Genomic DNA, 25,230 nt, shown 5'->3' with positions numbered 1-25,230 from the left:
TCTGTTTTTGAATGATTTTCATGTCGAAATTGAGATTAGGCCAAGATTGTTGCACTGCAAACAATGATGTTCTTCCACAGTGTTTCTGTCTTGTTTTCCAGCACAAATATCTAAAAATTCTTAAATCAAGATGCATTTACCGGAGAAGCAAAATTGCTGAAGATATTAAGTCTTGATTTCTGAAAAAATGCATCAGAATGAAGTGGGTTTTTGCTTACAACACTGGAAAAAAAAAAAATCTGCTTAATGGGGTTTTTCCCTTTAAATTAGCATTATTTTTCTGTCCCCATTGGCACATATTTGTTCTTGTTTTAAGCACAAACGCACTTAATTTTGATACATTTTTTTTCAGAAATCACGACTCAATATCTGCAGTCATTTTCCTTCTCCAGTAAATTTGTGCTGGAAAACAAGACAGAAACACTGAGGAAGAACATCATTGTTTGCAGTTTTTCCCCACAATATGTGTATATATATATATTTATAATAAATTGTTATTTTAGCATTATTTATATACTATTATAGTATTTATTTATTATATTTTCAGTGTTAATTTTATGTGCTTAAGAAAAGTTTTACATATTTTTTTTTAATACTTTTATACTTATACTATCTATTTAGCTTGAATTATTTTTTTGTTTGTTTTCAATTTGGTAATTAAATTAAATATTAATCAACTTAAATGTGGTTATTTTAGTTAGTTGCCTTTACTTAGTTGCCTTTAATTTACAGTTTTATGTTTAAATTTATCTGCTATATTTATATTCCATATTTCATTTAATCTTTATTGCAATTAATATAAATATATATATATATATATATATATATATATATATATATATATATATATATATATATATATATATATATATATATATATATATATATATATATAGGTTAGTTTTAGTTAACAATAACAAAAAACACTGTTCATTTATTTATTTACATGCTTATGTATTATATAATATATAACAATTTTTTTTTTAAACAAAATGAAAAAAAAAAAATAAAACTATTTATTTATTTACATAATCTTTTTAGGCTGTTCTAAACTAAAAGAGTTTGTGATTCTTTCTAAAAGAATTAATACTCTTAAATTTGTTTTTGCTAACAACATTTTTGGCATGCGAAGCGTCGTCTTCAATCTGATTCAGCACAGCCGTCAAGTAGGACATATGGAAGGACATATTTTCCTCAATTTAATTCATAAGCCATTTATCCACCAGCATCAAACAACTTAATCCTGTTCGCTGAACATCACACCATTAGCTCAGCCAAAATAATCCCCAAATGCCTGTGCAACATACGAGACCCTCGTGTTTACCCACAATCCTCTGTTTTTTACAGTTTGATATTCCATTATGTATTCACTCGTTCCCTTCCATTTCATTAAGTAAGTCACGTTGCAAGTAACAAGCTCTCTGCTTTGATGTTATTTGTTCAGCGTTTGGACACAATGAGTGCCCGGACCCTGGAGTGCCTATGAATGCCAAGCGCTTTGGTAATAATTTCCAGCTGGGAAGCTCCATATCAGTCGTGTGTGAGGAGGGATTCATAAAGACGCAAGGCTCGGATACTATTGTGTGTGAACTGAAGGCGGGAAAGGTGATGTGGAGTGGTTTGATCCCCAAGTGTGAAGGTAGGTTTCAAAGTGCTTGCATCCTCCAAATGTTTCTGTGGATAAATGTAGCCTTTTGGGAAAGATTGATCTAAATCACATTCCTTGAACTTGCAGAAAGGTGGTTTAGTTCCACTTCTTTCCAAACAAAAACTCGACTCGGAATATTCCTTACCTATACCTGAAACTGTATGTTACAGTGATTTTACCACATGTAACGCTGTGTCCTGACGCGTCGACGCAATAAAAGGCATTTTCACGTTAATCAGAGTCCTAATTTGGTTGCGAGTGCAGTGCGCTTGCAGAGAGACTCCGCCCACACACTCTTCTGATTGGCTGTGATTTGTGATTAAATTGCGAGTGCAGTGTGTTTGCACAGACTCCGCCCACACTCTCTTCTGATTCTAAAAGTTGTAACTTCTTCCTGAGTCTCTCCATCAGTGTCGACTCCGGTTTAAACACTTTCGTCATTTTGTCTGCGTGAGATTCTCCAGCTTTGTTGTTGTTGAGCTGTTAAAGCTCCGCCCTCTTCTGGAAAGGGGGCGGGAGCAGCAGCTCATTTGCATTTAAAGGGATACGCACAAAAACGGCATGTTTTTGCTCACACCCAAATTTAACAGGATACACAGTAAAATCCCCAGAGTTAAATCAACTCTGCTTAGAGTACATTTGGTCCCTCTCTAAATAGTGTCAAAGTTACACTGAAGCAGAGTTAAAGTTAATGAGATAATTAAGCAATTAATAAGGCTGTGGCTAAAGTCAGTTGTAGTTCTTGTGTTTCCCTTTTCTTCAGTGATTCTGCTTGTTAACAGCAGGTGTTCATCACTAATGCACAATCATCACTTAATTAATCGCTTAATTATCTCATTAACTTTAACTCTGCTTTAGTGTTATTTTGACACTATTTAGAGAGGGACCATATGTACTCTGAGCAGATTTGATCTTACTCTGGGGATTTTGCTGTGTATTACTAAATGATCTGTGGGGTATTTTGAGCTCAAACTTCACAGACACATTCTGGAGACTCCAGAGACTGATATTACATCTTGTGAAAGGGGCATAATAGATCCACTTTAAATAATTGCTAACTGCCATTTTCGGAAGGCCAAACAAAAGGGTTGTACTTTTGCTAAAGGAAAAGGAAAATACAAACCCGATTCCATAAAAGTTGGGACACTGTACAAATTGTGAATAAAAAAGGAATGCAATAATTTACAAATCTCATAAACTTATATTTTATTCACAATAGAATATAGATAACATATCAAATCTTGAAATGGAGACATTTTGAAATGTCATGCCAAATATTAGCTCATTTTGGATTTCATGAGAGCTACACTTTCCAAAAAAGTTGGGACAGGTAGCAATAAGAGGCCGGAAAAGTTTAATGTACATATAAGGAACAGCTGGAGGACCAATTTGCAATTTATTAGGTCAATTGGCAACATGATTGGGTATAAAAAGAGCCTCTCAGAGTGGCAGTGTCTCTCAGAAGTCAAGATGGGCAGAGGATCACCAATTCCCCCAATGCTGCGGCCAAAAATAGTGGAGCAATATCAGAAAGGAGTTTCTCAGAGAAAAATTGCAAAGAGTTTGACGTTATCATCATCTACAGTGCATAATATCATCCAAAAATTCAGAGAATCTGGAACAATCTCTGTGCGTAAGGGTCAAGGCCGGAAAACCATACTGGATCCCGTGATCTTCAGGCCCTTAGACGACACTGCATCACATACAGGAATGCTACTGTAATGGGAATCACAACATGGGCTCAGGCATACTTCCAGAAAACATTGTCCGTGAACACAATCCACCGTGCCATTCACCGCTGCCGGCTAAAACTCTATAGCTCAAAAAAGAAGCCATATCTAAACATGATCCAGAAGCGCAGGCGTTTTCTCTGGGCCAAGGCTCATTTAAAATGGACTGTGGCAAAGTGGAAAAAACTGTTGTCAGAAGAATCAAAAATTGAAGTTCTTTTTGGAAAACTGGGACGCCATGTCATCCGGACTAAAGAGGACAAGGACAACCCAAGCTGTTATCAGCGCTCAGTTCAGAAGCTGCATCTCTGATGGTGTGGGGTTGCATGAGTGCGTGTGGCATGGGCAGCTTACACATCTGGAAAGGCACCATCAATGCTGAAAGGTATATCCAAGTTCTAGAACAACATATGCTCCCATCCAGACGTCGTCTCTTTCAGGAAGACCTTGCATTTTCCAACATGACAATGCCAGACCACATACTGCATCAATTACAACATCATGGCTGTGTAGAAGAAGGATCCGGGTACTGAAATGGCCAGCCTGCAGTCCAGATCTTTCACCCATAGAAAACATTTGGCGCATCATAAAGAGGAAGATGCGACAGAGAAGACCTAAGACAGTTGAGCAACTAGAAGTCTGTATTAGACAAGAATGGGACAACATTCCTATTCCTAAACTTGAGGAACTTGTCTCCTCAGTCCCCAGACGTTTGCAGACTGTTATAAAAAGAAGAGGGGATGCCACACAGTGGCAAACATGGCCTTGTCCCAACTTTTTTGAGATGCGTTGATGCTACGAAATTTAAAATCAACTTATTTTTCCCTTAAAATGATACATTTTCTCAGTTTAAACATTTGTCATCTATGTATAAAATATTGAAATTTGAAACTTCCACATTATTGCATTCTGTTTTTATTCACAATTGTCCCAACTTTTTCGGAATCGGGTTTGTATTAAAAAGCATGTTTAGATATTTTACTGGAAAACAAGACAAAAACAGAAGTTTCTCTGCTGAACTGAAGTTCTTCCTATAAACATTCTGCTCACAAGTGTTTAAAATGTTTCCGGCAGCTCCCTGCGGAGGCCATTTCACTGCTCCGGTGGGAGTCATTCTTTCCCCGGGGTGGCCTGGCTACTACAAAGATTCCCTGAGCTGCGAGTGGGTCATCGAGGCCGAGGCGGGACGCTCCATCAAGATAAGCTTTGACAGGTCTGTTGGATAGCTCTGAGAATAGAAACACACTGAGGCATTATGTCTGGAGGCATCAGCTCTCCACGACGACAAATCATTTCAGCACATATCACGCTTAGAAAAGGCAAAAGCAACATATTCATATATCTTTATCCGGGTCCTTTGGGTGTGAAGGCCGAATGGGTTTTTATAAAGTCTCAGTCTGGCGTAAGAGTCTAGTTAATAAAGTATAATGTCAAATATAATTGAATCGTAAGCCTCGGCTGAATGCGGCAAAGTTCACGTGTTTCCGGGTAATGTTTGTCATGGCGCACAGACCGAGAGAGCGCGAGGGAGACGGTCACCATTAGCGTCTGTATAAATGATTACATAGTGTTATGTCGACGGGCTTGATCCATAGGCACACTGTTTGGAGTATAAATCTATCGCTCGGTGTGGCGCCCATCGAGGCCGCCTGTGAAAGGGAAATGGAATTAATCTATATCTTGTTACAAATGGTTGACTTTATTTCATTAGCACTGCAATGCTTCCCTTGAGTAGGGCATTGAAATAGCATCAGATCTGGAGTCTGATATAACAGACTCCCGGGAGCGAACGCCTCGAGATGGATCACAAAAGACTGGATTGTGTTTCGCCGGCAGTGGGCTTGACGGCTCTTCTGTGACTTTTCACCGGAAAAATTACAATTCTGTCATCGTTTTATGCAGCTTTGTGTGCATCAGTCCAGTAGGACTTTATGTCTTCTGTAAAATCTTATGATAAATGTGGGCAAAAAAATGTCATGTGATCGTGTTGTGTGAGAAATAGACTTAAATTTATAATATATTCAGTTCTTCCAATAATTTTATTTCTGTATAGAAATCAAGATACGTCATGCCAGATTTCAGTTTTCTCATTAATTATGAAATACAATTTATTAAAAAAACCAAAAAACATGCTGAAAACGTGCTGTCAAATTGATTAATTCCAATTAATCACATCTAATATAAAAGTTTGTATATATATGTTTGTGTGTGTGTGTATATATACTGTATATATATATATATATATATATATATATATATATATATATATATATATATATATATATATATATATATATATATATATATAAATAAAAAATTATAAAAATTATAAATTGTATAAAAATAGAAATTTTGTACTTAATTTTAGATTCTACATGGAGTAAACAAAGATTATTAACAAACAAATAATGATGAATACGATTTGCAATAAAATGCAATGCAATAAAATTAAATAAAAAGTATATATATATATATATATATATATATATATATATATATATATATATATATATATATATACTTTTTATTTAATTTTATTGAATATATTTATATATATATAAACACACTACAAACTTTTTTGTTAGATGTGATTAATCGCAATTAATTGATTATATATTATATAATAATATATGTGTGTGTGTGTGTGTGTGTGTGTGTGTATATATATAGATATATATAGATATATATACAGTACATGCACACACACACACACACACACATGCACACACACACATTGCTTTATTTGTCACGCAATGATAATGTGACTTCAGAAGAATACTTACATGGTTATTTTAGACAATTTTTGTGCTTTTTTGTAATATATATAGCATCAAAACATTGAAAAATATTTTTCAAAATGTTAAATATTTTAATTTAAATGTGCGTGTATATATATATATATATATATATATATATATATATATATATATATATATATATATATATATATATATATATAATGTTCTGTTTTTCACGCAGTGATAAGATGATATAAGAAGACAGAAGAATAGCTTGCATGATTATTTTAGACGATTTTTATGTATTTTTTGTATTGTTTTCTTTTGGTATCATTGTAATGAATGTTAATTTGTTGAAAACTGAAAGGATGCAGGTTTGGAACAACATGAGGATGAGTAAATTACAGCCTTTTCGTTATTAGCTCAACGATTTCATTAAAAGCGGCCTCACCGCAGCAGATCTGTGTTTATTCACACATCACAAAGCGGTTTGATCCCATCAATAAACAGCAGTGTGAACACTGGCCGCGTCTGTGACTTCTCATTAAGAGAGGCGGTCAACGAGGAACAGTTGGGCAGCCATGGGTAATGAGCTCTGTGTGTGAGGATAGAAACACATTTCACCCTGTAATTTTTTTATCTCCTTTCTTTGATCTGTTTTTATTTCCGGCAGGTTCCAGACAGAACTCAATTATGACTTTCTAGAGGTTCACGATGGGCCTAATCTCCTCTCGCCCCTAATCGCCTCTCTAAATGGCACCCAAGTCCCTCAGTTCCTGTTCAGCAGCGGCAACTTCCTGTATCTTCTCTTCACCACCGATAACAGTCGCTCTAACAGTGGCTTTAAGCTCTTTTATGAAAGTGAGTCAGCCGTCTTTATTGACCGTGTGCCTTTTGCCTGAAAATGATATTTCAACCTGAATGGTATCTGTCTCTGCACACAAGCAAACAGCTGGAGGATTTCTCTCTGTAGTATTCTGTCTCACTCTCTCTATTTCTTGCCTTTTCTCTCTTTTTCTCTTCCCCTCTTTTTGCGATTTAGCGAGCTTTATTGGCTTGACAAAAACTGTGCATTCGTATTTCCAAGCCATTTACAACGATAAATGCTGTCAAATAAATGTTTTTACTTAAATTCATATTGAGTAAACATTAAAAATAAATAAATTAACAAATAAAGTAATGATAAATACAATTAGCAATGCAATGCAATAAAAAATTTAAAATAATTTTAGGTTCACATTGTTTTTTTCTAAAACTGTACATTTAACTTTAATGCACAATAAAAACTTTTTTTTTTTATATATATTTACTTAATTTTATATTGCTACCTGAGTAAACAAGGATTATTAACAAATAAAATGTACGCAATGCAATGGAATGAAATAAAATAATTTTAGGTAAGTTTACATGGTTTTTTGAAACTGTATGTTTACCTTTTATGCACAATAAAATTAAATAGAATTTTTGTACTTAATTTTAGATTTCTACATGGAGTAAACAAAGATTATTAACAAAAAATAATGATGAATACAATTTGCAATAAAATGCAATGCAATAAAATTAAATAATTTTAGGTAAGTTTACATTGTTTACATTTTTAAACTATATATACCTTAAATGCACAATAAAATTAAATTGAATTCCCTTTCGTGGGAACTGTCGACGCTGCGTGGTAACGCATTGGGAACCTTCTGCGTGATGTCGTCACTGAAGCACTCATGTATCTAGCCAATCGCGAAGCGAGACGTCAGAGACGGGTGACGTCACGGACCAGGAAACTATAAAGCACACTCGGATGCAGAGCACGCCAGCTTCTGTGTCTTCAGCAAGCGCTCTATGTTATCTTGTGTGTCTTATTTGGTGTTGTTTGTCCTGCTTATTTTTGGAAAACATTATCTCTTCGTCTGAGGACAAGAGTGTTATTGTGCACCACACATATATATATATATATATATATATATATATATATATATATATATATAGTGAATAAGACACGAGTGAAATGGCGGAAGGCAGACAATTTAAAAAGTGTGTTCACCCATGCACACAGTTTATTCCAGATGGGGACACTCATGAGATGTGTGTTGTCTGCCTGGGGGTTGAGCATGCACAGGCAGCTCTCGAGGGGGCTGTCTGTGTTCATTGTGAGAAGCTCACCCTCAGAGTTTTAAGATCACGCCGGGCACTCTTTCACGATAAAGAGAGTGCTGCGGTCGGCGTTCCCCACGGATCGGGTCCCGCTGTTGCTGAGGCGCAGCGGCGGCTTCATTCGTGGGGTTCGCAAATGGAGCTGGCAGAGGGGGTTGAGACGGGCCCAGCCTTATCTCGCCCTTTACCTGCCAGCCCCAGTGCCTCTTCTCAGGCGGCGGAAGCACGCGCTGCGGTTTCTTCCCCCAGAGAGAGGCACCCGCGCTTCATCTCTCTTCCTCTGAGGAGGTTGATGTGATGAGCGTGGGGGAAGAGGAACCGCCATCCTCTTCCCCAGCACATGAGGAGCTCCTGGAGGTAGTGACCAGGGCTGTTGCCAAATTAAAAATTGACTGGCCAGCAGAGCGGGCAGATACTAGACCAAAGAGTAAGCTGGATGAGCGCTTTCTGCCCGCTCGGTCACTACCCCAGCGTCGGGGTTTGCCCTTTCCGGACCTCCACACCGAGGTCTCGAGGTCTTGGAAGAAGCCGGCATCATATCGCGTCTTCAGCCCCCAGACCTCAATGTATAGTAACATCGTGGGGCTGAAGCAGCAAGGCTATGCGGCGATGCCTCGGGTGGAAGAGACGCTTGCGGGCTATCTCTCCCCCGAGTCTGCATCATCGCTGAAAACCCCGACGTTGCCCACCAAGCCATTAAAAACTACATCAGGCTTGGTGGGCAAGGCTTATGCGGCAGCAGGTCAGGCAGCGGCATGTCTACATACCATGTCGCTCCTACAGGCATATCAAGCCGACCTGCTGGGGGAAGTGGAGAATAGCGGGGAGGCCACGTATGAGTGCATCCAGGAAATCAGGATGGCAACTGACCTGGCTCTCCGTGCCACCAAAGAGACGGCAAAAGAAATCGGCCACTCTATGGCAGCATTGGTGGCTACGGAGAGGCACTTGTGGCTGAACCTCTCGGACATAAGGGAGCGTGACAAAGCCTCCCTTATGGACGCGCCGCTGTCACCTGCGGGCCTCTTCGGCGACGCCGTTACAACAGTCGTCGAGAGGTTCCAGGAGGCTAAGAAACAATCTGCGGCGTTCCAGAGGTTCATCCCCCGCAAACCAAGAATCCCTCCCCCCGAGGCTGATGAGCGGGATCAGCCTCGGCCGTCAACGAGCTCCTCAGCGCACCACAGAGCGCAACAAAAGATTAGCGTGGCCGCCCGTGCTCCCCCGCAGAAAGCTTGGGGATCGGGTCGGCCCGCTCAGCCGAAGCCTTCTAGGGGCAGAACGGACCTGCGCGCCGTTATCCTGGCCCGGAAGGCTTCGAAGCGGTCCTGATGTCTGTGGGTCAGGAACCGATGAGGGCGGCCCCCTCCGAAGGGAGCCGGCGAAAAATACATCTAAAAGCCGCTCCCTTCGGCGCCCTCAGGGGATCGTTATGCCAACCCTGCCACCCAGGGTGCGTCAGGGCGCAGCGGTCTCCACCGACCCTCCGAGGAGGGCCGGCCACTTGATTCGATTGTTCTCTGCCGGTGCGCCGCTTCAGAGCGTCGAATCAGGTGCTCAAAAAACACCAGAGGCCAGTCTCGAGAGACTGGTTCCCTTAGTAAATTTTCTGGTAGAATGGAAACTTCTTCCGAATATATCAAAATGGGTGCTGCTCACTATAAAGAGGGTTACAAGATCCAGTTCGGGTCTCGCCCGCCCAGATTCAACGGGGTTCTTCCCACAGTGGTAACCCCCGAGCAGTCTCTGGTTATGGAACAAGAAGTTGCGACACTTTTGCGAAAAGGAGCTATAGAAAGGGTTCCTCCTCCCAGCAATCAGTCAGGGTTCTACAGCCGTTACTTCATTGTTCCAAAGAAGGATGGAGGTCTACGACCTGTTATAGATTTACGTGTGCTAAATCGCTCAATACAAAAGCTCAAGTTCAAGATGCTGACACTCAAACAGATTATACCACAGATCAGGTCCGAGGACTGGTTTGTGGCAATAGACCTGAAAGATGCTTACTTTCATGTGTCCATCCATCCTTCTCACAGGAAGTTCCTCAGGTTTGCTTTCGGGGGCGAAGCTTACCAGTACAGGGTTCTTCCGTTCGGCCTATCATTATCACCCCGCACATTCACGAAATGCGTGGACGCAGCTCTGGCTCCGCTGAGGATCCAGGGCATTCGCATACTGAATTATATCGACGATTGGTTGATTCTAGCTCAGTCAGAGCAACTAGCAGTTCAGCATCGAGATGCTGTTCTGTCCCATATGAAGAGGCTTGGGCTGAGGCTCAATGCCAAAAAGAGTGTGCTAGTTCCAGCTCAATCCACCAACTATCTGGGTGTAGTGTGGGACTCCACCACGATGCGGGCACATTTGTCTCCCGCTCGGGTGAGTGCCATTCTTATGGCTATGAAAGGGGTGAAGTTAGGCCAGCTACTCACTGTCAAACAGTTCCAGAGACTGTTGGGTCTCATGGCAGCAGCTTCCAACGTGATACCTTTTGGACTACTGCACATGAGGCCCCTGCAGTGGTGGCTCAGGACCAGGGGGTTTTCCCCGAGGGGAAATCCCTTTCGCATGATCAAAGTCTCAAAACGATGTCTTCGTTCTCTGACCATGTGGAAAGACCCCCGGTTCCTGTCCCAGGGACCCGTGTTGGGGGCCACTACTCGTCGAGTAATGCTTACGACGGACGCCTCCCTCACGGGCTGGGGAGCGATCATGAGTGGTCGCTCAGCTCAGGGTCTTTGGGAAGACCATCAGCTCTCTTGGCACATAAATCGGCTAGAGATGATGGCAGTGTTCCTAGCTCTGAAACACTTTCTCCCAGACCTGAGAGGTTACCATGTGTTGGTTCGTACGGACAACACTGCAGTGGTTGCATATATAAATCATCAGGGGGTCTGCGGTCTCGCCGACTATATTACTTGGCCCGTCAGATCCTCCTGTGGTCCCAAGGGAAGCTGCTCTCGCTGAGGGCAGCTTACATCCCGGGACATCAAAATGTGGGAGCAGATGCCCTGTCGAGGCAGGGGCCAAGGCCCGGGGAGTGGAGACTCCACCCAGAAGTGGTGAGTCTCCTATGGAAAAATTTCGGTCGAGCGGAAGTCGACCTGTTCGCCTCGGGAGAGTCAACCCAGTGTCCGCTCTGGTACTCCCTAACACATCCAGCACCTCTGGGTCTGGATGCTATGGTACAGACGTGGCCGAGGCTGCGCCTGTACGCATTTCCCCCGATCGCCCTGCTCCCGGGAGTTCTGGAAAAAGTACGCCGAGAAGGGGCCAATCTAATACTGGTAGCCCCATTCTGGCCAACCAGGATATGGTTCTCAGACCTAGTGTCGTTACTCAACGGCTCCCCAATGGAGCTTCCTCTCAGACAGGACCTCCTGTCTCAAGCGGGCGGCATGATTATACATCCCCGCCCAGAACAACTGAAACTATGGGCCTGGCCTCTGAGGGGGCCAGACTCATAAATGCTGGTCTCCCATCCGAGGTTGTGGAGACCATTCTTAACTCCAGAGCTCCCGCCACGAGGAAGTTGTATGCCTACAAATGGAATTTGTTTTCTACCTGGTGCAGACACAATAATACGGACCCTGTCCTTTCTTCTGTTAGCTTTGTGCTAAAATTCCTCCAGAAAAAATTCTCGGAGGGCCTATCTCACTCAACCTTAAAGGTTTATGTTGCAGCAATTTCAGCATATCATGCTCCTCTTGAGGGGAATATCTCGGTAGGTCGAGACCCCCTCGTCACACGCTTCCTCCGTGGCACACTGAGGTTGAGGCCTCCAGTGCGCACAAGGGTGCCAACCTGGGACTTGGCTGTGGTCTTACAAGGGTTAGCTGAGGCTCCCTTTGAACCATTAGAGGAGGTTCCTGAGAGGTTCCTCACTCTGAAACAATTCTTTTATTAGCTATCACTTCTCTGAAGCGGATAGGAGATTTACAAGCACTTTCTGTTGCTCCCTCTTTCCTTGAATTTGCTCCAGGAATGGTGAAAGCATTCCTGTATCCTAAACCGGGGTATGTCCCAAAGGTCCCTACCAATGTCCCAGGCCCCATTGTGCTTCAGTCTTTCTATCCTCCTCCATTTGAATCTGCGGATCAGGAAAAATTGAATCTGTTATGCCCAGTAAGGGCTTTGGATACTTATGTCCACAGAGCTGCCCTGTGGCGTAAGTCAGATCAGTTGTTTGTCTGTTATGGGTCCCCTAGAAAAGGGGGCCCAGCATCAAAACAGAGAATGAGCAAGTGGGTGGTCGAGGCCATCTCACTTGCATACGAAGCGGCCGGACAGCCCTCTCCCTTGAATGTTCGCGCCCATTCTACCAGGGGTATGGCGGCATCAAAAGCTCTGATGTCAGGAGTCTCCATGAGTGACATATGTGATGCAGCTGGATGGTCATGCCAGCACACATTTATTAAATATTATAACCTTGATGTTGGCTCCACTCCGGGGTCCTCTGTCCTGTCAAGATAACCTTGGCAAGTGCTTGAGCTACGGCTCAGTTGGGATTGCGTTCCCAATGCGTTACCACGCAGCGTCGACAGTTCCCACGAAAGGGAACGTCTCAGGTTACAGATGTAACCCTGGTTCCCTGAGTAGGGAACGAGACGCTGCGTCTCTTGCCGTACCCCTGCACACTTGCAAGTGCTTGCTTCAGACTTACTTAGAAGCTGGCGTGCTCTGCATCCGAGTGTGCTTTATAGTTTCCTGGTCGCGATTGGCTAGATACATGAGTGCTTCAGTGACGACATCACGCAGAAGGTTCCCAATGCGTTACCACGCAGCATCTCGTTCCCTACTCAGGGAACCAGGGTTACATCTGTAACCTGAGACGTTTTTCTACTTAATTTTATATTTCTACATGGAGTAAACAAGGATTATTAACAAAACAAATAATGATAAATACAATTTGCAATGCAATAAAATGAAATAAAAAAATAAAAAATAAAATAAAATAACATAAAAATAAAATAAAATAAAATAATTTTAGGTAAATTTACATTGTTTACGTTTTCTTAAACTATATGTTTACCTTAAATTTAAAATTAAATTGAATTTTTCTACTTAATTTTATATTTCTACATGGAGTAAACAATGATTATTAACAAATAAAGCAATGATAAATACAATTTGCAATGCAATGCAATAAAATAAATAAAATAAAAAAATTAAATTAAATTAAATTAAATTAAATTAAATTAAATTAAATTAAATTAAATGTAGGTAAGTTTACATTGTTTACATTTTTTTTAAACTATGTTTACCTTAAATGCACAATCAAATTAAAGTGAATTTTTGTACTTAATTTTATATTTCTACATGGAGTAAACAAGGATTATTAACAAATAAAGCAATGATAAATACAATCATCAGTGCAATGCATTCCAATAAAATAAAATAATTTTAGTACGTTTGTGTTGTTTTTTCCTGAAACTGTACATTTATCTTTAATGCACAATAAAATAAATGTATAACATGTTGTCTATCTATCTCTCTATCTATTGCTTTAAATTATGTCAATTAATCTCTCCTTTTGCCTTCGCTGTGCTTCAGGTGTCACTCTGGACACTCATTCATGTCTGGATCCTGGTGTGCCGGTAAACGGGGTGCGTTACGGGCAGGACTTGGCCATCGGCTCGGTGGTGTGGTTTGGCTGTGAGCCCGGATACAGACTGAGCCACGAGGAGCGCTTGGTCTGTGAGAAGAACCACTGGTGGAGCCACCCTCTGCCCACATGTGACGGTGAGCTGTCATCTCCATTACACAACTCCATTAGACCAATTTAAATGCTTCTTTGATTTCCACATTCAGCTATTGCAAGAATATTCAGTAGTGTTTAATTGAAGCCTGACTGTATGAGCCTGTGTAATGATTCTCATCACATTTCATTCGCACTGCAAATCTCATCTAAAATGTAATTTCTCTGACAGCAGGAAATACCATCAGTCCTTAATTAAAAAATGGTTCTGTCGAAACTGGTTGTTCATATGAAAATGTGTAGTTAAAAATCAGAACATAAAAATATATATGTTGCCAAAAATAATATTGTTTTTGTTTAGCATGCCTATGCATATACTAGGGGTGTGACAAGGCATTTAGCTCATGAGATGAGGAGACACAGTATTTTTAAGAAATTGCTTTTGAACACACACTCTGTGTATAGGGAGCGGTGGTGCCAAGCGTGCATTCAACATGAGAAGACATTTATCAAATGCTTAGGCTTTGTTGCACAACAAATCCTCCGCCATGGTCTCGTCAGTCATCTCGCCTTACTCCCGTCACTTGATCAGTGAACCGTGATTCCTGCTGCTCGTGCTGGATGAACAGAGCAGATGCTTTCAGTTCAGAATTGAAGCAACCCTTATCAAACTAAATAAAATGGTTTTTATTCCCATAAAAAGGCAAAAGGACAGGGCTGGGCTGGGCACCGTAATGCAATGTAAACATTTTTTTCTAATTTCATACTCACACTTCGTCAAGCTCACTATTATTGTCTAAAATGTTGTTAAGGAACTGGAAATGTTACACTCCTAATGATTCCCATCTATATGCATTATATATAGAGTCCAAAGTGTTACTGAATATTCTATTCTTAAAACGTCTGTGAGAAAGTTTTGTCTTTTTTATGAGCAGCTGTGGCATTATGAAAGCTGACGAGCGTCTCCGTCTATTCATTTGGACATAATTGTCAGCTTAAGTGTTAATTATAAACCAGAAGAAACTCTGAAAATGTTTAGTTTGCTACCAGACTGTTGACTAGAATGCTAAAGTCTCTGTTTCTATTTTAATACACTTTCAGCATGAAACAACCCGTTGTGCAACAAGCTGTTCAATGAAATTAAATGTAGGACAGGAGTTGAATTTATCCATTAGGAACTGATTGGATCAGGGAGAAGTTTTGATTGAAGATGAACATTTAATAATGCCAGGAACTTTATCAAGAAAGTAAATTCGGTTACACTCAAATACCTAAAGTGTTAAAAAAAGTTAACTTTAACCTTCTGGTAAAATGTTTTTATTTCCAAAAGAGCACTCATTGCTGGTCTGGCCCATTTGGCGTATTTAATTTTAATGAATCCATGTCATTCTGAATGAACTGAATATGGAGGAAATATTTTGGGTACTTCACAGTGCCGGAGGGAAGAAAGAGAGAAAGAGGTTTAGGCAGATGTTGAGCCCGGGGCGCTAGACTCTTTCATCGCCTCGCAGGGATAGACGATGACATTCATTATCATTAAAGGTGAAGTCGCTGCGGAAATATGCCTTCATTCCTTGAATTCTGAAGTTCAGGCCTTAGTTTGGGCAACTCAAGATGCACTGACTATGATTGCATCCCAATTCGCATACTGTGGCTCTGTTTCAAAACCTATTGGCATAAGAAGTATGTTTCAAAAAAAGGAGGAGTACGTATCATTATGCATACCTTTTGCTCAAAAACTGAGGCAGAATTGCTGTAATCCTTCATGGAGAAGATCCCAAGATCCTCATTGTGATGAGTTTAGTGAGATGATGGAGAATGCGGGAGACACGGATATACTTGTAATTCCTGTTAAAAGTGGTCTTCTTTTACCCATTGCATGTGCATGCACCGTATAATTTTCTTATTAGAGTTGAATTGTTAACACCATTGAAATGAACTGTAAGTGAACTATCCCTATGTAGAGCTCTCCAAACTGGTCACTTGTGAGGTTCCCTTTCAGATAAGATGTTGCCTGTATCTTAAGTACGTAAATTAAGTGTGTACTAACCAGATGCGATGCCGTGACACATGATAAAATGTGCATTTCTTAATGTTAAAATAATTTAATGTGAGTTTGCATGAGCTTTATTGTTGATCTGAAAGCAACGATGGATAACTCACCTCAGATCTTGAAAATAAATTAAAGGAAACAAGAGCGTTCAGTCTGTGATAAAGATTGTTTCTGACTGATTGTGGTTTTTGATTGATTTGGTTGCGAGTGCACTTGCAGAGAGACTCCACCCACACGCTCTTCTGATTGGCTGTGGTTTTTGATTGATTTAGTTGGGAGTGCACTTGCAGAGAGACTCCGCCCACCTGCTCTTCTGATTGGCTGTGGTTTTTGATTGATTTGGTTGCGAGTGCACTTGCAGAGAGACTCCGCCCACCTGCTCTTCTGATTGGCTGTGGTTTTTGATTGATTTGGTTGCGAGTGCACTTGCAGAGAGACTCCGCCCACACACTCTTCTGATTGGCTGTGATTTTTGATTGATTTTGTCGTGTTGCATTCCATTTCATGTTGTTGTCTCTGGCTGTTACTAGTTCCCACAGTCGAGTCTTAGCATGGGACTGAAATGTTGTTTCTTTGGCTTGACCATTACTCAAGATCTATATTTGCCCCAATCAATATCTTAATCCCTGCTGAGATAATGCCACCGGCCTATTGCTGTTTTCGCTTTAGTACAAGACCCTGTGATCAGGTTTCTTGAGACTCTTTGTGTCGCTCTTCAGTTGACAGATTGTGTTCAGAAGAAACTCAATTAGAGATGAGCTTCAGATTCCCTGATTGCACATATACAGTCAAACCAAAACTTATTCAGACATTTTTGATATATTTTTACTAGTGGGTTCAGGACACTATAGTTCATTTCTGTAAGTGAGGATAGCAAAATAAAGTAAACTGTGACATATTATACCCAAAAATTCTTCATACAGTGGACTACTGGTAAAATTTATAAAAATTTGGAACCAAAAATTCTTCTGACCATGTTTTGCTTAAGTGTTATCTGACATAATTAACATTATTTTTTTCTGACACAGTTTAGCTCTGAGATCTTGTCATATTTTATTACCATTTTTTAAACTATAGTGAATAAACTGCATTCATGACTGAAATGTTCAAGGTGTCTGAATACATTTTGGTGTGACTGTACGTCTTTAAGAGTCTTTCCAATGCATGTGAATTTTTGTTTATCTGTCATTTCATTTCAACATTCCTTGGCAGGTGTTTGCACAACATACAGCAGATGGTTTTGTTAATGTTTTAAAATGTTTCCAAATTCACTCCTTTATTTGGACACATCTGAAATATTTTATAGAATGTGAAGAGCATGAAGTACTTTTCAATTTTACATTATTTATGCATCTTATTTATGCATCTTTTATGCAGTGGCAGAAGCTTTTTTCCTAAGCATTTTTTTTTTTTTTTTTAAATAGGTTAATATGTTCCCATTTTTAAAAACAAAATTATTTATTCATTCATCTGCACATCGATTTTTATGTAAAATTTGATGCAGCAGTTTACAGAAAGAGCCAGCATTGCGAACAAAGCAAAATAAAATTCTTTGTAAATCATTATTAAAACCAATTTACAAAAAATGTTGCATTTAGTTCAGTGTGAAATTTACATGAATATTTGGGCATTCAAATGAATTTTTTGTGCAAATTGTTTAATTGTAATGTGATGATACCATTCTTATTTCACTTTCACTTACCCAAAATTGCAAACATACGCATGATAGTTTTTAATGCAGATTTTGCTCATGGTTTCACAACTGATTCACATAAATTCTTTTTTTATTATATTTTCAGTACTTTGTAATGGGTTCATGCATTCCCTGCGATTCAAGCTCTACTATTTGAGATACTGGAAATCTCTTCATATACACATCAGTCATATACATTCACTTTTTTATGTGTGCAATTAGATGTCAAAGTTTCTGAAATTTAGTATTATTACTGGTGTTTTCTAAGCCAAGCGTCATTATCATTTTTGAGATTTGAACAAAATTCTAAGTGATGCTATATTAAAGGTTCTTAATTGTGTTTTGGAGTCTCCTATAATAGATTTGCACACATCTAATATCAAAAAACACTTGAATTTTCTCATAATATATGTTGCACATCACCTAATTTCTCACAGAGTCTGAAATGGTTCGTTCGAAGATTCAGACGGCCCAGTCTGTTGTGATTGGTCGACTGCTTACAGTGTGTGTCAGAAATGAAACACCATTACCATATTTGGATTTTAACTCTTCCTCAGCACTTGATTCACAGTGATACAAACAGAAACGATGGCGTCGGTTTTTTAGTTTATGGTCACTGAATGTGTTTTTCTGAGGTAAATGTGACGTCACGTGACATTGAAGCTGTTTTATTGAGGTTGAAGCACTGATTGAGCGATTACATGAGACATTATACGGATCTCTCAGTAAGTTGTACTGTATATTTTAACATACCTTCAGATGTTCATGTTTATTTCGCTGTAACTGGTATTAAAGCGGAGGAGAGGATGATCACATGCTTCTCTTTAACTGAGGCGCTAAAGTGATCCGTCACGCCACATTAAACAGCGCCAAAACTTTGAATCTCATAATAAGATGGACTTCATTTGAAATCTGAGACTTTGCTTCATATCAAAAGTAACAGATTATTGTGATTTATTGAATGGGAGGAGCAACATATTCTGCTCAACTGAAAACAGACTAGACTAATCAATTCTTGGGATTTAAGAATCAATATCAGTTCGTAAAAATGACAATCGATTAAAATCGAGAAATCAGTATTTTTTTACCCAGCCTAGTCTTGAATGTCGTACTCAAATCTAACAGCACTAACACAGCAGACTTGCCACAAAGACTTGTTTAAAAAATGCCCATACAATCATCCATAACACTCTGGCACCGCGACAGAAAGAGTTTTACTTGGGCGCTAGCGCTCGCTCACCTTCATAATAAAACTTTCATGGATTGTGACCTTTGCTTGAGACAACAGCAGGTGGAAAGCATCTCAAAGTAGAGGAACTTCTCGTTACTCTTATTAACCTTTCAGTGGTATTTTTACTTCCGGTGAAGGTTAGTCTGCTCTTTGAATTCCCGGAGCTGAACTCTGCTTATCTCAACAGAAGTCTCTGAAAACAGAGCATTGGAAGTGATTCGAGAACAGTTGCAAATGTGCTTCCTGTAAAGTTTCAGATCTCTTTTATGATTCTACACGTGTCTTACTGCAGCTCTGTGTGGAGGCGATGTTCGGGGCCCAGAGGGCATCATCCTCTCTCCCGGATTTCCCGAGCTCTATCCCAACTCATTAAACTGCACATGGACTCTGGAGGTCAGCCATGGCAAAGGTACGTACCCAGGAGATCTCTTCATGTGCTGTCAGTGGAAGATGAGAGCTCGCTTTTGATTGCTTCCAAGCTCTGTCCAATATATAGAGTGTGTATTTTTATTTGTTGAACGCGTACATTCAATACGTGTGTGTGTGTGTGTGTGAGTGTATGTGACACATGCTGGCAAAATGAGTCGTAAATTTTCAAAAAATATTGTTATACACCTGTTTGAAGTCGATAGTCAGCAAAGTCAGTTTTTGAGAAAAATCGAGGTAAAGTTTTCTGAAGGTTCCAAAAGAAAATCACCTAGAAACCAAACCTTAAAATCCCTGGTAATACCACCAAATTTGGCACAAACATAGTCAAAACCCATATCTATAGGAAAACCTTTTTTTCCATGATTCCACAATCGTTTTATTAACATTAATGAAACAGACAGCCTAAATATTAAGACCTACTGTACCAAACAGATGTAATATAATGTTACACATCAAATGTTTATCCCCAACAGTTAACCAAACATTCACTTGAGACCTAACAGAGTGAATACTCATAAATTTTTGCAATACTGTAATTCTGTTTATATCGGGATCGCGCAGGCGTCTTTGTGTGCGCTTCGGATCTGTCAGTCAGCGCAAGTAAGATTGTTTTGTTTACATCAGGATGAGTTTGAAAATCACATTACATTAGTTCAGACTCATGCCATCGAGAATTCGCTATAATATTCACAAAGTTGGAATGCTGCGCTTTGAAACGATACCAAATTTGTGCTAGTCGTCCAGAATATGAGCACTTAATAAACTAATTTTTGTGAAAATCTCAATCATTTTCACTTGTTTTACCTGTAGTTCGAAATTAACCCATGCACATTCTGACTCATTTTGCCTGCACAGTCATATATATATATTTAACATTATAAATGTATTAACTGTCACTTTTGATCAATTTAATGCATCCTTAATGAAGAAAGTTAATTAAAAAAAAAAATCTTAAACTTGCATCTTGTTTACTTAAAGACTTCAAGAGTAATTTCCTTTGACTTGATGCAGAAGTAAAAAAATTATATTTGTCCTCATCTGTTCAGGTGTGCAGTTCACGTTTCATGCGTTTCACCTGGAGGATCACCATGACTATCTGCTCCTGACGGAGAACGGCAGCTTTGCACGACCCCTCGCGCGGCTCACCGGTTCGCAACGACCTCCGCCTGTCAACGCCGGGCTGTACGGAAACTTCAAGGCCCAGCTTCGCTTCATCTCCGACTTTTCCATTTCCTTCCAGGGTTTCAACATCTCTTTCTCAGGTGAAAGAAACTCTCAGTGTATCCCATTTTAATTTTTTTTTTTTGTGGTGCATTTTGATTGAATATCTATTTTTCTACACTGTGAAAAAGAACTTAAAAAAAGTAAGTTACCTGGTTGCCTTAAAGTTCATTGAGTTCATTGAAAATAAAAATTTGAGTTAATACATTGAAGACGATTGGTTTAATCAACAGAAACTCAAAATATTATGTTATCTGAACAACATTAATTATTGAAGTTGATTTGACAAAAGAAAAGTCTATCTATCTATCTATCTATCTATCTATCTATCTATCTATCTATCTATCTATCTATCTATCTATCTATCTATCTATCTATCTATCTATCTATCTATCTATCTATCTATCTATCTATCTATCTATCTATCTATCTATCTATCTATCTATCTGTCTATCTATCTGTCTGTCTGTCTGTCTGTCTGTCTGTCTGTCTATATTTCTATCTATCTATCTATCTATCTATCTATCTATCTATCTATCTATCTATCTATCTATCTATCTATCTATCTATCTATCTATCTATCTATCTATCTATCTATCTATCTATCTATCTATCTATCTATCTATCTATCTATCTATCTATCTATCTATCTATCTATCGTCCTTCCGTCCATCCATCCATCCTTCCGTCGCTGTTATATGAAGAATTTTTAAACCAATCTTTTCCCATTGAACTAAGCTTGAAAAAGGGCCAAACATTATTACCAATGCAAAAAAAAATTCCAGTTGGACAGCTTTTTCATTTTTGGTTGCATTATATCTGTAAGGTCGATATGATGCATTGTTAGAGGAATCGCCATTCTGATGGAAGTCATCTGCAGTACACACAAGTTTAAGATAAATTGTTGCATTCAATTCAGTGTAAGAGTTTTGAATTCTTTGTAAAACCATTTTTACCTAAACTGCAAAACGATGAACCCTTTCTTACCTAACAATTACAAACGTTTTACGCACGATACTTCACAAAGTGTTTGATCACAATGCAGTAATTTATGTGAGAATGGTTTTGTTTCCATTTCCATTCATTAGAAGCAGATCTAATAATGAATCTGGGGATGATATTGAAGGTTATTCCAGGACGAGAGCAGCCGTTATCATCATCAGCGCCTACAAGACTGTTTCTATGAAAAGTCATAGCTGCAATTAGATATAGATGGTGCTTTAGTAGAGTGATAAAGGTAATCAATTGGCAACAGCTTGAGCTTCGTCTCAGTGGCTTATTGAGAGTCTGAGACTTATCAGTGTTGCCGGCAGTCTTGTCGTCAGATTTCAGCGCTGAACTGCTGGCTGATATTAGAGCTGGCTTTGGGCTGCGTTTGTCATCAGTCACAGATTCCCAGTGGACGGTCACGCCGGATACCCACCGGCCACTGGGTTAAACTAGGCTTGCGAGTAATGGAATTAGCTGTTTCACCTTTTGACGGAAAAGTGGAAAAGAAACCCATTTGACAACTAAATATGAGTTTATTTAATAGGAAAAAAAAAAACATCAGGAAGCCAGCAGTTCTTTAAAAGCAGTTCCAGTTTCCAGGAATAACAGGCTTTAACCCTTGTGCATCCATGTGCATCCATGACATTTTTAACTTTGATAATGTTGCCTGTGTTAATGCCAAATGCATAAACTTTGGCACAGATGTGCATTTTTATTGGAATTTTACAGTTTCACCCTCATTTCCTTTAATAAACCTATTTTACACTAGTAACACAAAATAATTACAGTCAGGATCAAAATCCCTATTGAAACCCATTAAAATGGCAATTTTTAATTCCAGGGCCATTTAACTATAAAATTATGCGGTCTTTGTTAATAGGCTTTCATTCTGTTGGCAAGGCTTCAAAATTAAACATTCTTACTATTTTTTTTTTTTTTTTTTGGCCTATTAAGCAAATTTTCACATTTTTCCTGTTTCCTGCTTCTGCGTATTATAGATCCAATTGGATAAATTGTGCAGCTATAAATGTGTGTGTGTGTGTGTTGCTATGGATGTCAGTGTGTGTGTGTGTGTGTGTGTGTGTGTGTGTGTGTGTGTGTGTGTGTGTGTGTGTGTGTGTGTGTGATATTTGAGAGAGAAAAAATTATACTGTACTGCAAGTCACATATTCCAGCACGTTTTATACCAGTGGAGATAATGGAAAAAGTGTGGTACTGCGCCCAAACAAAATCTTACTGAAAGCTCATTTTTTGAGATATCAACCTCAAATTTGTGACACAACTTGTTAAGATTCATGGCTTTGATTTTAAAGCAGTTTTTGAGTTTGACATGTTTTATTAAAATATATTTTATATAAAATTATATTCATGAATTATCATGAACTTAGACCTCTATAACTTTTTTTGTTTCATTTTTTTACTTCAATAATTTTACTTCAATAATCAATATTTACTAAAAAATAATCTGCCAAGGGTCTTCTTGAAAATGAGACCAAACCTTCAAAGTTTCTTGTCACAGACATTTTTGTCCTCTAAGGACCTCAGAGTAAAATTTTTTTTTTTTTTTTTTTTTTTTTTTAATTGACACAAAAGGGTTAAATATGTAGTTTATCTAAAAATGCATTAAATTTTAATGCATCCCTATTTCGGTTCAAACCCATATTCTATTTTTTTTTTCTCTCCAGGGGAAAAATAAATAAAAGGAATGCAGAGATAAACATTTTATTTATAATATACAGAAGAGGATTAGGGCCAAGCAATAATAAAAAAAATAAAACCATCTCGAGATTAAAGTTGTTAAATATCGAGATAAAAACTCGTTAAATTTCGAGAAAGAAAGTCAAGATAAAATGTTGAGAATAAACTCGTTCAATTACAAGAAAAAAATAGTTCAATTTTGATTCAAATAAAGTCATTAAATTATGAGAATAAAGTCGTTAAATTACGAATTTGTCGACTTTTTTCTCGAAATGTAACGACATTTTTCTCAATTTAACGAGTTTGTTCTCGTAATTTAACGACTTTTTCTCGTAATTTAATGACTTTATTCTCAACATTTTATCTCTACTTTTTTCTTGAAATTTAACAACTTTTTTTCTCGTAATTTAATGAGTTTATTCTCATCATTTTATTTAGACCTTTTTCTCGAAATTTAACAACTTTAATCTCGAGATGGTTTTATTTTTTTATTATTTCTTGGCCCTAATCCTCTTCTGTAATAATATGCTTTTCTTAAATTTGTAATAATAATAATTATTATTTATATAAATAAAATAAAATAAAATAAAATAAAATAAAATAATGTACACAAAAGGACCTAAATTGATCAACTATGCACAAATAAAAAAAAAAAAAAGAGGAAGAAAAAAAGAATTTCCAATGTTTCCAGCTGGACAGATTTTTCATGTTTTCTGCACTATTTTTTTATTTATTTTTTTTAAGTCAGTGTGATTCAGTGTGTTCGAGGACGCGCCGTTCTGATAGAAAGCCAAGCTGTGAAGAGCCCATAGGGTTTGGCTCATGTTTACTGAGCCATCATATGCATTAATTAAGGACCGGAGTTATGAATACCCATACAATTATCCACAAGCCAAGTTCCTGTATTAGCCTAATATAAATTCCCTTGATGAAAACTGTGGTTGACCTTTACTGAAAACTGAATATTGATGGGATTGACAGAAGCAGACATGCATAATGCAAAAAACACCAGGCGTGAAACTGCAGACAAAAGCTTTCCGCCATTAGCATTTTAGCATTGAAGGTACAGAGACAAGAATTGATATCTTTACATAATATGAAATCTGTTTTTCCATACAATCTCAGAGAGGTGCAGGCGTGCGTATGCTGTCCGTAAATGGATTTGAATATGGAGATATGAGAGCTCAAAGTGGCAAACAAAGCAATTTGCGTCGTTTTGCTCTCGTCCATCAAACTCATCTGAACTCGTTGCTCCTGTACAGAGCGAGGCACAGCTGCGGTCCGACGCTAACCCATTTACACTGCCTCTAATTGATTGTTTGAGTGTTTGCAGATAACCCAAAGTAAATGTTCACTCTCTGTTTACTCTGATGTGATGTTAATCGAGACATTGGTTGAATATCAAGACCATGCTAAAATAAAGCAATGAGAGCGTGTGCATAAACCCCTATATTAAAATGCCCAACTTTACAGCAGAAAAAAATATGCTAACAGCCTGGTACAAAAAGTGGTTTTGGTCTGTATATTTAATTTAGCTTAGGGGTTAATTGTTTTATAACTTCTGTATGTAAGTTCTGCATAATTAAGGGCGTGGCCACTTGAGTGACAAGTGTCACTGCTAGCCATTTGTTTGCTGTTACGTCCCCTCAGCTAATTCCAGCCGCTGAACTTGGCATCGTTGTTGGATCGTCTTGGCACTGACTGAAAGTTTTGTCCATCAGATTTACTACAATGACATATGCCTCTCAAAAGATTATTATAAAAGTAAAAAAAAGCGATACAAGTTAAATTAAGCATAAAATCACAAAGTAGTTATTTTATTTAACTTTTTCATCAATACTTTTTGATATTGAATAGCGATTTTGAGCAGTTTTTTGCAGTGCATCATGGGATTGTCATGTTGTCTTCTCTGTAAAAGAAGCTGTTTTGAACATTCGGTCTTAAAGCCTTTTA

At 38.6% G+C, this 25,230-nt stretch overlaps 1 protein-coding gene across 1 annotated transcript in view; it reads left to right on the top strand.

The window, feature by feature from the left end:
* csmd3a (CUB and Sushi multiple domains 3a) overlaps window positions 1-25,230 on the top strand; it is a 389,031-nt gene that overhangs the window by 104,863 nt on the left and 258,938 nt on the right. Inside the window, exons 15-20 of the mRNA XM_067412377.1 lie at window positions 1,445-1,639; window positions 4,453-4,591; window positions 6,790-6,977; window positions 13,818-14,006; window positions 19,232-19,348; window positions 20,415-20,630. Of these exons, the coding sequence (XP_067268478.1) occupies window positions 1,445-1,639; window positions 4,453-4,591; window positions 6,790-6,977; window positions 13,818-14,006; window positions 19,232-19,348; window positions 20,415-20,630 (1,044 nt within the window). The remainder of the gene's footprint in view (window positions 1-1,444; window positions 1,640-4,452; window positions 4,592-6,789; window positions 6,978-13,817; window positions 14,007-19,231; window positions 19,349-20,414; window positions 20,631-25,230) is intronic.

This window comes from Chanodichthys erythropterus, chromosome 2 (genome assembly GCF_024489055.1).
Source record: "Chanodichthys erythropterus isolate Z2021 chromosome 2, ASM2448905v1, whole genome shotgun sequence".
Lineage (NCBI taxonomy): Eukaryota > Metazoa > Chordata > Actinopteri > Cypriniformes > Xenocyprididae > Chanodichthys > Chanodichthys erythropterus.
Note: the sequence above shows the minus strand (reverse complement) of the source record. Positions and strands in the feature narration are given on the sequence as shown.